The sequence below is a fragment of the Pleurodeles waltl genome, unplaced genomic scaffold (genome assembly GCF_031143425.1).
Source record: "Pleurodeles waltl isolate 20211129_DDA unplaced genomic scaffold, aPleWal1.hap1.20221129 scaffold_153, whole genome shotgun sequence".
NCBI classification, from domain to species: domain Eukaryota; kingdom Metazoa; phylum Chordata; class Amphibia; order Caudata; family Salamandridae; genus Pleurodeles; species Pleurodeles waltl.
The window spans coordinates 219205-234318 of record NW_027149859.1 but is presented as its reverse complement, the minus strand read 5'-3'; the positions used below and the strand labels follow the sequence as shown (position 1 = coordinate 234318).

At 53.6% G+C, this 15114-nt stretch overlaps 4 protein-coding genes and 1 pseudogene across 4 annotated transcripts; 4 read left to right on the top strand and 1 right to left on the bottom strand.

The window, feature by feature from the left end:
• Positions 1–1852: 1852 nt before the first annotated feature.
• On the top strand, positions 1853–2836 carry LOC138274048 (histone H1-like). Its single transcript, XM_069218939.1, has one exon. It carries the CDS (start codon positions 1897–1899, stop codon positions 2599–2601), a length of 705 nt encoding a protein of 234 aa, XP_069075040.1. The 5' UTR covers positions 1853–1896; the 3' UTR covers positions 2602–2836.
• A 292-nt stretch (positions 2837–3128) lies between these two features.
• Positions 3129–3826, top strand: LOC138274049 (histone H3). Its single transcript, XM_069218940.1, has one exon. It carries the CDS (start codon positions 3361–3363, stop codon positions 3769–3771), a length of 411 nt encoding a protein of 136 aa, XP_069075041.1. The 5' UTR covers positions 3129–3360; the 3' UTR covers positions 3772–3826.
• A 611-nt stretch (positions 3827–4437) lies between these two features.
• Positions 4438–4869, bottom strand: LOC138274051 (histone H2B 1.2-like). Its single transcript, XM_069218941.1, has one exon. The coding sequence runs from the start codon at positions 4867–4869 to the stop codon at positions 4489–4491; it is 381 nt and encodes a 126-aa protein (XP_069075042.1). The 3' UTR covers positions 4438–4488.
• A 216-nt stretch (positions 4870–5085) lies between these two features.
• Positions 5086–5685, top strand: LOC138274050 (histone H2A type 2-C-like; annotated as a pseudogene).
• A 466-nt stretch (positions 5686–6151) lies between these two features.
• Positions 6152–6732, top strand: LOC138274053 (histone H4). Its single transcript, XM_069218942.1, has one exon. It carries the CDS (start codon positions 6365–6367, stop codon positions 6674–6676), a length of 312 nt encoding a protein of 103 aa, XP_069075043.1. The 5' UTR covers positions 6152–6364; the 3' UTR covers positions 6677–6732.
• Positions 6733–15114: the final 8382 nt, after the last annotated feature.

The window sequence follows — 15114 nt, the reverse complement described above, 5'->3', positions numbered from 1 at the left end:
AGAACACTTTACGTGCTTTTAAACTGTACACAAGCACCCTCACAGTGCCAGCAGTGAGCCTGCAATGTCCCTGGCCCATTTGCAACCTTCCAGGCTGCTATTTTACACATTATGAGTGTTTCAGCTCCAAGGGGGCAAAGTCACTCCTTCTACCCAGGGCTACGGAGCTCCAAGTAGGGTAAGATTCCAGGTTTTCCCCCTGGATGGAAGTGGACAAAAAAGAACACTTTACGTGCTTTTAAACTGTACACAAGCACCCTCACAGTGCCAGCAGTGAGCCTGCAATGTCCCTGGCCCATTTGCAACCTTCCAGGCTGCTATTTTACACATTATGAGTGTTTCAGCTCCAAGGGGGCAAAGTCACTCCTTCTACCCAGGGCTACGGAGCTCCAAGTAGGGTAAGATTCCAGGTTTTCCCCCTGGATGGAAGTGGAAAAAAAAGAACACTTTACGTGCTTCAAAACGGTACACAAGCACCCTCACAGCGTCAGCACTGGGCCTGCAATGTCCCTGGCCCATTTGCAACCTCCAGGCAGCTGTTTTCGACATTAGGCTCCAAGGGGGCAAAGTCACTCCTTCTACCCAGGGCTACGGAGCTCCAAGTAGGGTAAGATTCCAGGTTTTCCCCCTGGATGGAAGTGGGAAAAAAAAGAACACTTTACGTGCTTTAAAACCGCACACAAGCACCCTCACAGTGTCGGCACTGAGCCTGCAATGTCCCTGGCCCATTTGCGACCTTCCAGGCTGCTATTTTACACATTATGAGTGTTTCAGCTCCAAGGGGGCAAAGTCACTCCTTCTACCCAGGGCTACGGAGCTCCAAGTAGGGTAAGATTCCAGGTTTTCCCCCTGGATGGAAGTGGAGAAAAAAGAACACTTTACGTGCTTCAAAACTGTACACAAGCACCCTCACAGTGTCAGCACTGGGCCTGCAATGTCCCTGGCCCATTTGCAACCTTCCAGGCAGCTATTTTACACATTATGAGTGTTTCAGCTCCAAGGGGGCAAAGTCACTCCTTCTACCCAGGGCTACGGAGCTCCAAGTAGGGTTAGATTCCAGGTTTTCCCCCTGGATGGAAGTGGACAAAAAAGAACAATTTACGTGGTTCAAAACTGTACACAAGCACCCTCACAGTGTCAGCACTGGGCCTGCAATGTCCCTGGTCCATTTGTAACCTTCCAGGCAGCTAATTTACACATTATGAGTGTTTCAGCTCCAAGGGGGCAAAGTCACTCCTTCTACCCAGGGCTACGGAGCTCCAAGTCGGGTAAGATTCCAGGTTTTCTCCCTTGTATGCAGGTGAACAAAATAATAGTTTACATGGTTAAATAAGGTAGGCAGGCACCTTCACAGTATCAGCGGTGTGCATTCAGTGAGTTTGGCCCGTTTCTAACCTCCTGGCTCCTGTTTCCCCTCTCGCTGGGCACACGAAGGCTTGTGTTATTTCTGCAGTTTATAAAACGTTGTTTCACGGGTGCCAAGAACCCCATTGTGGTGCCCCACGAGTCATTCGGTACAGAAGCACGCTCCGATTGATATGCTATCTTTTCTGACCACAAACGTTAAGACTGTGTAGGTGAAAATGGGCTCGGGGACAAAGTTTTCTGACACAAACGCATCAGCCATCGGAGGAGTGTGGACTCTACCAGCTGACTAAAAGCCGGTGGCAGCGCGCTGAAACGAGAGGAGAGCACGCATAGGAAAGGGATGAAGTTGGGCTTCTTTTGGGGCTTCTTTTGATGTATAAATGAAAACCCAGTTCTAACGTTTACTGTTTTAAAACATAGATAATCTGATGAGAGGAAACACAAAAGCCAGCTCGGAGCAGAGAGCCGAGTGTGCCGCGAACAGCCTCCCCTCCTGGGGACCAATCAGGAGGTGGCTCCTCCCTATATATGCGCGGAGCTCCGGCGGGAGGGACATTTCTGGTCTGTGCTAGCGCCTCGACTCTCTGTACCATGGCTGAAACCGCTCCAGCTGCCGCGGCCCCTCCCGCTGAAGTAGCCCCCAAGAAGAAGGCGAAGAAGGCGGCGGGGCCTTCTAAGGCCAAGAAGCCCGCGGGACCCAGCGTCGCCGAGCTCATCCTGAAGGCGGTCACCGCCTCTGCCGAGAGGAAGGGGGTCTCCCTGGCGGCGCTGAAGAAGGTGCTGAGCGCCGACGGCTACGATGTGGACAAGAACAAGAGCCGCGTCAAGGCCGCCCTCAAGGGCCTGGTCAGCAAGGGCGCCCTGGCCCAGCTGAAGGGCACCGGCGCCTCCGGCTCCTTCAAGGTGAACAAGAAGCAGCTGGAGGGCAAGAAGGCGGCCAAGAAACCAGCGGCCAAGAAACCAGCGGCCAAGAAAGCCGCCCCGGCCGCCAAGAAGCCCAAGAAGGCCCCCGCGGGGGTGAAGAAGAGCCCGAAGAAGGCCAAGAAGCCGGCGGCGGCCAAGAGCCCCAAGAAGCCCAAAGCTGCCCCGGCCAAGAAGGCTGCCAAGAGTCCCGCGAAAGCAAAGGCGGCCAAGCCCAAGGCAGCCAAGAAAAGCCCCGCCAAGGTGGTGAAACCCAAGGCGGCCAAACCCAAAGCAGCCAAGCCCAAAAAGGCAGCGCCCAAGAAGAAGTAAGGGCTCCTGCCAGACACTGCGAACACAAGGGCTCTTTTAAGAGCCACCCACCCGGTCTAGAAGAGAGCCTGTTCACCCCCCAGCCCCGCGCACGCCGTGCCCCGCTCCCCAGCCATAAACGGCACCGTGAAATCCCGGCGCGCCTCTCCGCGCTCGAGCGCCGCGTGTGATCTTGGGCGGATGCTCGCACGGAGGTTATTATAACTCCTTGATAGTTTTAAGGCTAACTATACGTGTGGGAGGTATCAGACCTCGGTGGATGACACATTCGGGTGATTACGTGTGTGTTTAGCCGCAAACACTATGTCCGAGGCGGACTGGGAATAGTGTCTGCTTGAAGCAGACGAGTGTGCGCCTTAAATCCGTAGGAGGTAACGGCGTGTGCCAGGGTGACCAAAGGGGCTATAACACCGTGGGCTTGTCCCCCGCAGGTGACCGAGACGGGGAGGGGGTGACTGGTGGGGCGGCAGCTAGCCGGGGGGGCAAGGGGGAGAAGAGCTGCCCAAAACGCGGGCTTTTTCGGCTCGGGGTACATCAACCAATCGGGGGGCTGCTTTCCATTTTGACCACATTTCATTGGCTATAGCCAGCCACGAGCCGCCTCTTCAGTGAGTAACCAATCCTTGCTATTTCCAAACTTGGGCCCGTGGTTTCAACCAATCAGAGCAGCCCTCCGTCTCCCAGGGCATAAATAGGCCTCTGTGCGAGGCAGGCCCCATTCCTTCTCGCACGCCGCGCAGAGAAAGCTCCGTCTTCGCCATGGCCCGCACCAAGCAGACCGCCCGCAAGTCCACCGGAGGGAAGGCGCCTCGCAAGCAGCTGGCCACCAAGGCTGCCCGCAAGAGCGCGCCTGCCACCGGAGGAGTCAAGAAGCCTCACCGCTACAGGCCCGGGACCGTGGCTCTCCGCGAGATCCGCCGCTACCAGAAGTCCACCGAGCTGCTCATCCGCAAGCTGCCCTTCCAGCGCCTGGTGCGGGAGATCGCGCAGGACTTCAAGACCGACCTGCGCTTCCAGAGCTCGGCCGTCATGGCCCTGCAGGAGGCCAGCGAGGCCTACCTGGTCGGGCTCTTTGAGGACACCAACTTGTGCGCCATCCACGCCAAGAGGGTCACCATCATGCCCAAGGACATTCAGCTGGCCCGTCGTATCCGCGGCGAGAGGGCCTAAGGACCGACCCTAACCGACACCACATATACCACAAGGGCTCTTCTAAGAGCCACCACCTTGTCACGTAGGAGCTGTTCATATCCGTGTGTTGTACACGGGGGGAGGCGGGGGCGAAAGGAAGGTGTTGGTAGGCACCGGTACTCATTAACTCATACCGGCACCCGGAAAGCAGAGCGCCTCCTTTTCATATGATAAAGTGCTTTGTTTGGCAGACGGGTTGTGCAGCGACCGGCACCTCGCAAGCCGGGGCTGTGTGGTGTCTGTGCTACTTTTAAACCCCCGGTAATCTTGTCCGGCTTCAGCAGAGGGAGCGCCTGCTCGGGGGCGACTTGTAGCCGCTCTCGTCTCCCTTGGTTTTAAAGTACGAACGGAACGTGCCCCGTGCAAACTGTACACACTTCTCCCCTAACGTGGAAAGCAATAGCGGGACCGTCCGTGCGGGTCAAACGCTATTACATTACAGCGCTTAGTGACACTTTATCCCCAACAAAGCCTGTTCACATAGACTTTTTATTAGGAAGGGCGCTCTGCTCTACCGACCCTCGCTCTGCTGCAGGCCCCGCCAGAGCGGGACCTAATGCGCACCACACTACGCTTCACTCATAAGACACGCTAAGGGTACCTCTTCACCGATAATATCCGCACAGCAGCTCTTAGAGGAAAAAGTGTTGGCCCTTAAAAGAGCCCTTGTGTTAATTGGAGATGTGCCTCGAAGCCTTACTTGGCGCTAGTGTACTTGGTGACGGCCTTGGTGCCCTCGGACACGGCGTGCTTGGCCAGCTCTCCGGGGAGCAGCAGGCGCACGGCGGTCTGGATCTCCCGGGAGGTGATGGTGCGCCGCTGGTTGTAGTGAGCCAGGCGGGAAGCCTCCCCGGCGATGCGCTCAAAGATGTCGTTGACGAAGGAGTTCATGATGCCCATGGCCTTGGAGGAGATGCCGGTGTCGGGGTGCACCTGCTTCATCACTTTGTAAATGTAGATAGCGTAGCTCTCCTTCCTGGTCCTCTTGCGCTTCTTGCCGTCCTTCTTGGGCGGCTTGGACAGCGCTTTCTTGGAGCCCTTCTTGGGAGCCGGCGCGGACTTGGCTGGTTCAGGCATGATCGACACTGGGCAGGCGCTCGCTGTGGAATCAGGAGAAATGCGGAAGCTGCGCCCGGGCTGCTGTACTTATAGGCTGGGCGTGTAAAGCAGCTGCTTGTTCCATTCTCCGTTCCCATTGGTAGGCACAACCGGCACCCCCTCCGTCCTCATCTTAATACGCGCCTTTCACTTCTGTAATTCTGATTGGTGGAGTAGGTTATTCCTTCCTCCAATGTGGGCCTCAGAGCTTAGCGGGCAACCAATCAGAGACGACCCGAAGTCTTTATATGACCGGGGTCCGGAGCACGCAGGGATAGTCTCTCTGTCTTCTTAGCCCGAGAACCTACAGCAGCTGCTCGCCATGTCTGGACGCGGAAAGCAAGGAGGCAAGGCCCGCGCTAAGGCCAAGACACGCTCTTCCAGAGCCGGACTGCAGTTCCCTGTGGGCCGTGTGCACAGGCTGCTCCGAAAGGGAAGCTACGCCGAGCGGGTCGGCGCCGGTGCCCCCCGTCTATCTGGCTGCAGTCCTGGAGTACCTGACGGCCGAGATCCTCGAGCTGGCCGGCAACGCGGCCCGGGACAACAAGAAGACCCGCATCATCCCCAGGCACCTCCAGCTCGCCATCCGCAACGACGAGGAGCTCAACAAGCTGCTGGGCAGAGTCACCATCGCCCAGGGAGGCGTCCTGCCAAACATCCAGGCCGTGCTGCTGCCCAAGAAAACCGAGAGCCACAAGGCTGGGGGCAAAGCAAGCAAGTGAAGCGCCGCAGCCTCCCTTACGAACCACCGTATAAATACATTATAAACACAAGGGCTCTTTTCAGGGCCGCACACAGATTCCATCAAAGAGCTTATCCCTTCTAAGTCTCACTTTTGCCGGCTTCTTTAAATTCAGCGCTCGCACCTTCGCCTCACCGGGCGGCGTGTCCGACCCTCCGGCGATGCACGTTAATAATGTTAACACAGCCGCTAAGGCTACCTTGCGGTCCATACTTTTTATTCATTTTTATACATATATATTTTTCAGTTTGCGGGCACGCCGCTACCGGGCGCGGGGTGTGGACGTGTGCATGTTGTGGCTGCACGCACGCAGCGCGGTGGCGCCGGGGAGGGCTTCGGTGCGCTGGCCCCATTGAGACATTTGAGAGCGGTCGGAGGGGGACCCCGGGTTAGGGTTGCTTCAGGCCGGAACAACCAGCGAGGGGCTTGGGTGCTTTGCACCGTTCCGTTTGCGTGGCCTGAACGCCGGTGGCGTGTGAGGAGGGAAGAGCAGAAGCTGCGGAGCCCGCCCGCCCGCAGGCGAGCCCAGGACAAAGGGGCGCTGGGAGCCCGCGCTTTTTCAAACGGCAGCGGCCGCTCGGGGCCCGCTCTCTGCAGAGGGCGGGCCGGGCAGCGGCTCTCCCGCCTCTCGGTCTCACACGTCAGAGGCTCCCTCGCCGGTCCGCAGCTGCTCCATATAAGCAGCCGTTCTCGGGCTGCTGCTCGTATTTCTGCTTCGACCGAGAAGAGAGCATGTCTGGACGCGGCAAAGGAGGAAAGGGGCTCGGCAAAGGCGGTGCCAAGAGGCACAGGAAGGTGCTCCGCGACAACATCCAGGGCATCACCAAGCCCGCCATTCGCCGCCTGGCTCGCCGCGGCGGTGTCAAGCGCATCTCCGGCCTCATCTACGAGGAGACCCGCGGTGTGCTGAAGGTTTTCCTGGAGAACGTCATCCGGGACGCCGTCACCTATACCGAGCACGCCAAGAGAAAGACCGTCACCGCCATGGATGTGGTGTACGCCCTGAAGCGCCAGGGACGTACTCTCTACGGATTTGGCGGTTAAACACCACTCGCCGAGAACGCACAAAAAAACAACCTAAAGGCCCTTCTGAGGGCCGCCCACTGGATCATAACAGAGCTGTGTGTATACGACACCATTTTATTACATTTTCCCTGCCGGGTTGGGCTGCTCTCCAGGCCCATACCCAATTTCTTTACACCTTCCCGTATTCTCGACTATTAAGCCCCCACAGGGTGGGGGCTTACATATACGAGTAAGGAACAAAAAGTCGAGTTATCCCGGCCGGCTGGCTGTCCGGCCATCTGGTCGCACATCACGCTGAGCCATCTGGTTGCACACGCGGCCGACCAGATGGCCGGAGTGCCAGCCGGCCGGGATAACTCGACTTTTTGTTCCTTGCCCGCTTTTGTAAGCCCCCACTCTGTGGGGGCTTAATAGTCGAGAATATGTGTACATGTTTCCTTTTTCAGCTCCAAGGGGGCAAAGTCACTCCTTCTACACAGGGCTACGGAGCTCCAAGTAGGGTAAGATTCCAGGTTTTCCCCCTGGATGGAAGTGGAGAAAAAAGAACACTTTACGTGCTTTTAAACTGTACACAAGCACCCTCACAGTGCCAGCAGTGAGCCTGCAATGTCCCTGGCCCATTTGCAACCTTCCAGGCTGCTATTTTACACATTATGAGTGTTTCAGCTCCAAGGGGGCAAAGTCACTCCTTCTACCCAGGGCTACGGAGCTCCAAGTCGGGTAAGATTCCAGGTTTTCCCCCTGGATGGAAGTGGGGAAAAAAAAGAACACTTTACGTGCTTTAAAACAGCACACAAGCACCCTCACAGTGCCAGCACTGGGCCTGCAATGTCCCTGGCCCATTTGCAACCTTCCAGGCAGCTATTTTACACATTATGGGTGTTTCAGCTCCAAGGGGGAAAAGTCACTCCTTCTACCCAGGGCTGCGGAGCTCCAAGTAGGGTAAGATTCCAGGTTTTCCCCCTGGATGGAAGTGGAGTAAAAAGAACACTTTACGTGCTTCAAAACGGTACACAAGCACCCTCACAGCGTCAGCACTGGGCCTGCAATGTCCCTGGCCCATTTGCAACCTCCAGGCAGCTGTTTTCGACATTAGGCTCCAAGGGGGCAAAGTCACTCCTTCTACCCAGGGCTACGGAGCTCCAAGTAGGGTAAGATTCCAGGTTTTCCCCCTGGATGGAAGTGGAGAAAATAGAACACTTTACGTGCTTCAAAACCGTACACAAGCACCCTCACAGTGTCAGCACTGGGCCTGCAATGTCCCTGGGCCATTTGCAACCTTCCAGGCAGCTATTTTACACATTATGAGTGTTTCAGCTCCAAGGGGGAAAAGTCACTCCTTCTACCCAGGGCTACGGAGCTCCAAGTAGGGTAAGATTCCAGGTTTTCCCCCTGGATGGAAGTGGAGAAAATAGAACACTTTACGTGCTTCAAAACCGTACACAAGCACCCTCACAGTGTCAGCACTGGGCCTGCAATGTCCCTGGGCCATTTGCAACCTTCCAGGCAGCTATTTTACACATTATGAGTGTTTCAGCTCCAAGGGGGCAAAGTCAATCCTTCTACCCAGGGCTGCGGAGCTCCAAGTAGGGTAAGATTCCAGGTTTTACCCCTGGATGGAAGTAGAAAAAAAAAAGAACACTTTACGTGCTTCAAAACTGTACACAAGCACCCTCACAGTGTCAGAACTGGGCATGCAATGTCACTGGCCCATTTGTAACCTTCCAGGCAGCTATTTTACACATTATGGGTGTTTCAGCTCCAAGGGGGCAAAGTCACTCCTTCTACCCAGGGCTACGGAGCTCCAAGTAGGGTAAGATTCCAGGTTTTGCCCCTGGATGGAAGTGGAAAAAAAAGAACACTTTAAGGCCCGTATTTATACTTTTTTTAGAGCCGCATTTGCGCCGCTTTTTGACGGCTAACGGCGCAAACCTACAAAATACAATGGTATTTTGCAAGTTTGCGCCGTTTTTGCGTCAAAAAACGACGCAAATGCGGCGCTAAAAAAAAGTATAAATACGGGCCTAAGTGCTTTAAAACCGCACACAAGCACCCTCACAGTGCCAGCACTGGGCCTGCAATGTCCCTGGCCCATTTGCAACCTCCAGGCAGCTGTTTTCGACATTAGGCTCCAAGGGGGCAAAGTCACTCCTTTTACCCAGGGCTACGGAGCTCCAAGTAGGGTAAGATTCCAGGTTTTCCCCCTGGATGGAAGTGGAAAAAAAGATCATTTTTCGTGCTTCAAAACTGTACACAAGCACCATCACAGTGTCAGCACTGGGCCTGCAATGTCCCTGGGCCATTTGCAACCTTCCAGGCAGCTATTTTACACATTATGGGTGTTTCAGCTCCAAGGGGGAAAAGTCACTCCTTCTACCCAGGGCTACGGAGCTCCAAGTAGGGTAAGATTCCAGGTTTTCCCCCTGGATGGAAGTGGAAAAAAAAGAACACTTTACGTGCTTCAAAACGGTACACAAGCACCCTCACAGTGTCAGCACTGGGCCTGCAATGTCCCTGGCCCATTTGCAACCTCCAGGCAGCTGTTTTCGACATTAGGCTCCAAGGGGGCAAAGTCACTCCTTCTACCCAGGGCTACGGAGCTCCAAGTAGGGTAAGATTCCAGGTTTTCCCCCTGGATGGAAGTGGACAAAAAAGAACACTTTACGTGCTTTTAAACTGTACACAAGCACCCTCACAGTGTCAGCACTGGGCCTGCAATGTCACTGGGCCCATTTGCAACCTTCCAGGCAGATATTTTACACATTATGGGTGTTTCAGCTCCAAGGGGGCAAAGTCACTCCTTCTACCCAGGGCTACGGAGCTCCAAGTAGGGTAAGATTCCAGGTTTTCCCCCTGGATGGAAGTGGGAAAAAAAGAATACTTTACGTGCTTTAAAACCGCACACAAGCACCCTCACAGTGCCAGCACTGAGCCTGCAATGTCCCTGGCCCATTTGCGACCTTCCAGGCTTCTATTTTACACATTATGAGTGTTTCAGCTCCAAGGGGGCAAAGTCACTCCTTCTACCCAGGGCTACGGAGCTCCAAGTAGGGTAAGATTCCAGGTTTTCCCCCTGGATGGAAGTGGAGAAAATAGAACACTTTACGTGCTTCAAAACCGTACACAAGCACCCTCACAGTGTCAGCACTGGGCCTGCAATGTCCCTGGGCCATTTGCAACCTTCCAGGCAGCTATTTTACACATTATGAGTGTTTCAGCTCCAAGGGGGAAAAGTCACTCCTTCTACCCAGGGCTACGGAGCTCCAAGTAGGGTAAGATTCCAGGTTTTCCCCCTGGATGGAAGTGGAGAAAATAGAACACTTTACGTGCTTCAAAACCGTACACAAGCACCCTCACAGTGTCAGCACTGGGCCTGCAATGTCCCTGGGCCATTTGCAACCTTCCAGGCAGCTATTTTACACATTATGAGTGTTTCAGCTCCAAGGGGGCAAAGTCAATCCTTCTACCCAGGGCTGCGGAGCTCCAAGTAGGGTAAGATTCCAGGTTTTACCCCTGGATGGAAGTAGAAAAAAAAAAGAACACTTTACGTGCTTCAAAACTGTACACAAGCACCCTCACAGTGTCAGAACTGGGCATGCAATGTCACTGGCCCATTTGTAACCTTCCAGGCAGCTATTTTACACATTATGGGTGTTTCAGCTCCAAGGGGGCAAAGTCACTCCTTCTACCCAGGGCTACGGAGCTCCAAGTAGGGTAAGATTCCAGGTTTTGCCCCTGGATGGAAGTGGAAAAAAAAGAACACTTTAAGGCCCGTATTTATACTTTTTTTAGAGCCGCATTTGCGCCGCTTTTTGACGGCTAACGGCGCAAACCTACAAAATACAATGGTATTTTGCAAGTTTGCGCCGTTTTTGCGTCAAAAAACGACGCAAATGCGGCGCTAAAAAAAAGTATAAATACGGGCCTAAGTGCTTTAAAACCGCACACAAGCACCCTCACAGTGCCAGCACTGGGCCTGCAATGTCCCTGGCCCATTTGCAACCTCCAGGCAGCTGTTTTCGACATTAGGCTCCAAGGGGGCAAAGTCACTCCTTTTACCCAGGGCTACGGAGCTCCAAGTAGGGTAAGATTCCAGGTTTTCCCCCTGGATGGAAGTGGAGAAAATAGAACACTTTACGTGCTTCAAACTGTACACAAGCACCCTCACAGTGTCAGCACTGGGCCTGCAATGTCCCTGGCCCATTTGCAACCTTCCAGGCTGCTATTTTACACATTATGGGTGTTTCACCTCCAAGGGGGGCAAAGTCACTCCTTCTACCCAGGGCTACGGAGCTCCAAGTAGGGTAAGATTCCAGGTTTTCCCCCTGGATGGAAGTGGAGAAAAAAGAACACTTTACGTGCTTCATAACTGTACACAAGCACCCTCACAGTGTCAGCACTGGGCCTGCAATGTCCCTGGGCCATTTGCAACCTTCCAGGCAGCTATTTTACACATTATGGGTGTTTCAGCTCCAAGGGGGCAAAGTCACTCCTTCTACCCAGGGCTACGGAGCTCCAAGTAGGGTTAGATTCCAGGTTTTCCCCCTGGATGGAAGTGGAAAAAAAAGAACACTTTACGTGCTTCAAAACTGTACACAAGCACCCTCACAGTGTCAGCACTGGGCCTGCAATGTCCCTGGCCCATTTGCAACCTCCAGGCAGCTGTTTTCGACATTAGGCTCCAAGGGGGCAAAGTCACTCCTTCTACCCAGGGCTACGGAGCTCCAAGTAGGGTAAGATTCCAGGTTTTCCCCCTGGATGGAAGTGGGAAAAAAAAGAACACTTTACGTGCTTTAACACCGCACACAAGCACCCTCACAGTGCAAGCACTGGGCCTGCAATGTCCCTGGCCCATTTGCAACCTCCAGGCAGCTGTTTTCGACATTAGGCTCCAAGGGGGAAAAGTCACTCCTTCTACACAGGGCTACGGAGCTCCAAGTAGGGTAAGATTCCAGGTTTTCCCCCTAGATGGAAGTGGAAAAAAAGATCATTTTTCGTGCTTCAAAACTGTACACAAGCACCATCACAGTGTCAGCACTGGGCCTGCAATGTCCCTGGGCCATTTGCAACCTTCCAGGCAGCTATTTTACACATTATGGGTGTTTCAGCTCCAAGGGGGAAAAGTCACTCCTTCTACCCAGGGCTGCGGAGCTCCAAGTAGGGTAAGATTCCAGGTTTTCCCCCTTGATGGAAGTGGAAAAAAAAGAACATGTTACGTGCTTCAAAACTGTACACAAGCACCCTCACAGTGTCAGCACTGGGCCTGCAATGTCCCTGGGCCATTTGCAACCTTCCAGGCAGCTATTTTACACATTATGAGTGTTTCAGCTCCAAGGGGGCAAAGTCACTCCTTCTACCCAGGGCTGCGGAGCTCCAAGTAGGGTAAGATTCCAGGTGTTCCCCCTGGATGGAATTGAAAAAAAAAGAACACTTTACGTGCTTCAAAACTGTACACAAGCACCCTTACAGTGTCAGCACTGGGCCTGCAATGTCCCTGGGCCATTTGCTACCTTCCAGGCAGCTATTTTACACATTATGGGTGTTTCAGCTCCAAGGGGGCAAAGTCACTCCTTCTACCCAGGGCTACGGAGCTCCAAGTAGGGTAAGATTCCAGGTTTTGCCCCTGGATGGAAGTGGAAAAAAAAGAACACTTTAAGGCCCGTATTTATACTTTTTTTAGCGCCGCATTTGCGCCGCTTTTTGACGGCTAACGGCGCAAACCTACAAAATACAATGGTATTTTGCAAGTTTGCGCCGTTTTTGCGTCAAAAAACGACGCAAATGCGGCGCTAAAAAAAGTATAAATACGGGCCTAAGTGCTTTAAAACCGCACACAAGCACCCTCACAGTGCCAGCAGTGAGCCTGCAATGTCCCTGGCCCATTTGCAACCTTCCAGGCAGCTATTTTACACATTATGGGTGTTTCAGCTCCCAGGGGGCAAAGTCACTCCTTCTACCCAGGGCTACGGAGCTCCAAGTAGGGTAAGATTCCAGGTTTTCCCCCTGGATGGAAGTGGAAAAAAAAGAACACTTTACGTGCTTCAAAACGGTACACAAGCACCCTCACAGTGTCAGCACTGGGCCTGCAATGTCCCTGGCCCATTTGCAAGCTCCAGGCAGCTGTTTTCGACATTAGGCTCCAAGGGGGAAAAGTCACTCCTTCTACCCAGGGCTACGGAGCTCCAAGTAGGGTAAGATTCCAGGTTTTCCCCCTGGATGGAAGTGGGGGAAAAAAGAACATTTTACGTGCTTTAAAACCGCACACAAGCGCCCTCACAGTGCAAGCACTGGGCCTGCAATGTCCCTGGCCCATTTGCAACCTCCAGGCAGCTGTTTTCGACATTAGGCTCCAAGGGGGCAAAGTCACTCCTTCTTCCCAGGGCTACGGAGCTCCAAGTAGGGTAAGATTCCAGGTTTTCCCCCTGGATGGAAGTGGACAAAAAAGAACACTTTACGTGCTTTTAAACTGTACACAAGCACCCTCACAGTGCCAGCAGTGAGCCTGCAATGTCCCTGGCCCATTTGCAACCTTCCAGGCTGCTATTTTACACATTATGAGTGTTTCAGCTCCAAGGGGGAAAAGTCACTCCTTCTACCCAGGGCTACGGAGCTCCAAGTAGGGTAAGATTCCAGGTTTTCCCCCTGGATGGAAGTGGGGAAAAAAAGAACATTTTACGTGCTTTAAAACCGCACACAAGCACCCTCACAGTGCAAGCACTGGGCCTGCAATGTCCCTGGCCCATTTGCAACCTTCCAGGCTGCTATTTTACACATTATGAGTGTTTCAGCTCCAAGGGGGAAAAGTCACTCCTTCTACCCAGGGCTACGGAGCTCCAAGTAGGGTTAGATTCCAGGTTTTCCCCCTGGATGGAAGTGGGGAAAAAAAGAACATTTTACGTGCTTTAAAACCGCACACAAGCACCCTCACAGTGCAAGCACTGGGCCTGCAATGTCCCTGGCCCATTTGCAACCTCCAGGCAGCTGTTTTCGACATTAGGCTCCAAGGGGGCAAAGTCACTCCTTCTACCCAGGGCTACGGAGCTCCAAGTAGGGTAAGATTCCAGGTTTTCCCCCTGGATGGAAGTGGAGAAAAAAGAACACTTTACGTGCTTCAAAACTGTACACAAGCACCCTCACAGTGTCAGCACTGGGCCTGCAATGTCCCTGGGCCATTTGCTACCTTCCAGGCAGCTATTTTACACATTATGGGTGTTTCAGCTCCAAGGGGGCAAAGTCACTCCTTCTACCCAGGGCTACGGAGCTCCAAGTAGGGTAAGATTCCAGGTTTTCCCCCTGGATGGAAGTGGAGAAAAAAGAACACTTTACGTGCTTCAAAACGGTACACAAGCACCCTCACAGTGTCAGCACTGGGCCTGCAATGTCCCTGGCCCATTTGCAACCTCCAGGCAGCTGTTTTCGACATTAGGCTCCAAGGGGGAAAAGTCACTCCTTCTACCCAGGGCTACGGAGCTCCAAGTAGGGTAAGATTCCAGGTTTTCCCCCTGGATGGAAGTGGAGAAAAAAGAACACTTTACGTGCTTCAAAACTGTACACAAGCACCCTCACAGTGTCAGCACTGGGCCTGCAATGTCCCTGGGCCATTTGCTACCTTCCAGGCAGCTATTTTACACATTATGGGTGTTTCAGCTCCAAGGGGGCAAAGTCACTCCTTCTACCCAGGGCTACGGAGCTCCAAGTAGGGTAAGATTCCAGGTTTTCCCCCTGGATGGAAGTGGAGAAAAAAGAACACTTTACGTGCTTTTAAACTGTACACAAGCACCCTCACAGTGCCAGCAGTGAGCCTGCAATGTCCCTGGCCCATTTGCAACCTTCCAGGCTGCTATTTTACACATTATGAGTGTTTCAGCTCCAAGGGGGCAAAGTCACTCCTTCTACCCAGGGCTACGGAGCTCCAAGTCGGGTAAGATTCCAGGTTTTCCCCCTGGATGGAAGTGGGGAAAAAAAAGAACACTTTACGTGCTTTAAAACAGCACACAAGCACCCTCACAGTGCCAGCACTGGGCCTGCAATGTCCCTGGCCCATTTGCAACCTTCCAGGCAGCTATTTTACACATTATGGGTGTTTCAGCTCCAAGGGGGAAAAGTCACTCCTTCTACCCAGGGCTGCGGAGCTCCAAGTAGGGTAAGATTCCAGGTTTTCCCCCTGGATGGAAGTGGAGTAAAAAGAACACTTTACGTGCTTCAAAACGGTACACAAGCACCCTCACAGCGTCAGCACTGGGCCTGCAATGTCCCTGGCCCATTTGCAACCTCCAGCCAGCTGTTTTCGACATTAGGCTCCAAGGGGGCAAAGTCACTCCTTCTACCCAGGGCTACGGAGCTCCAAGTAGGGTAAGATTCCAGGTTTTCCCCCTGGATGGAAGTGGAGAAAATAGAACACTTTACGTGCTTCAAAACCGTACACAAGCACCCTCACAGTGTCAGCACTGGGCCTG

Bases quoted from the DNA above. Each gene is read 5' to 3' on its own strand.
- LOC138274049 (XM_069218940.1), top strand. From the start codon at position 3,361: ATGGCCCGCACCAAGCAGACCGCCCGCAAGTCCACCGGAGGGAAGGCG.
- LOC138274053 (XM_069218942.1), top strand. From the start codon at position 6,365: ATGTCTGGACGCGGCAAAGGAGGAAAGGGGCTCGGCAAAGGCGGTGCC.
- LOC138274048 (XM_069218939.1), top strand. From the start codon at position 1,897: ATGCGCGGAGCTCCGGCGGGAGGGACATTTCTGGTCTGTGCTAGCGCC.
- LOC138274051 (XM_069218941.1), bottom strand. From the start codon at position 4,869: ATGCCTGAACCAGCCAAGTCCGCGCCGGCTCCCAAGAAGGGCTCCAAG.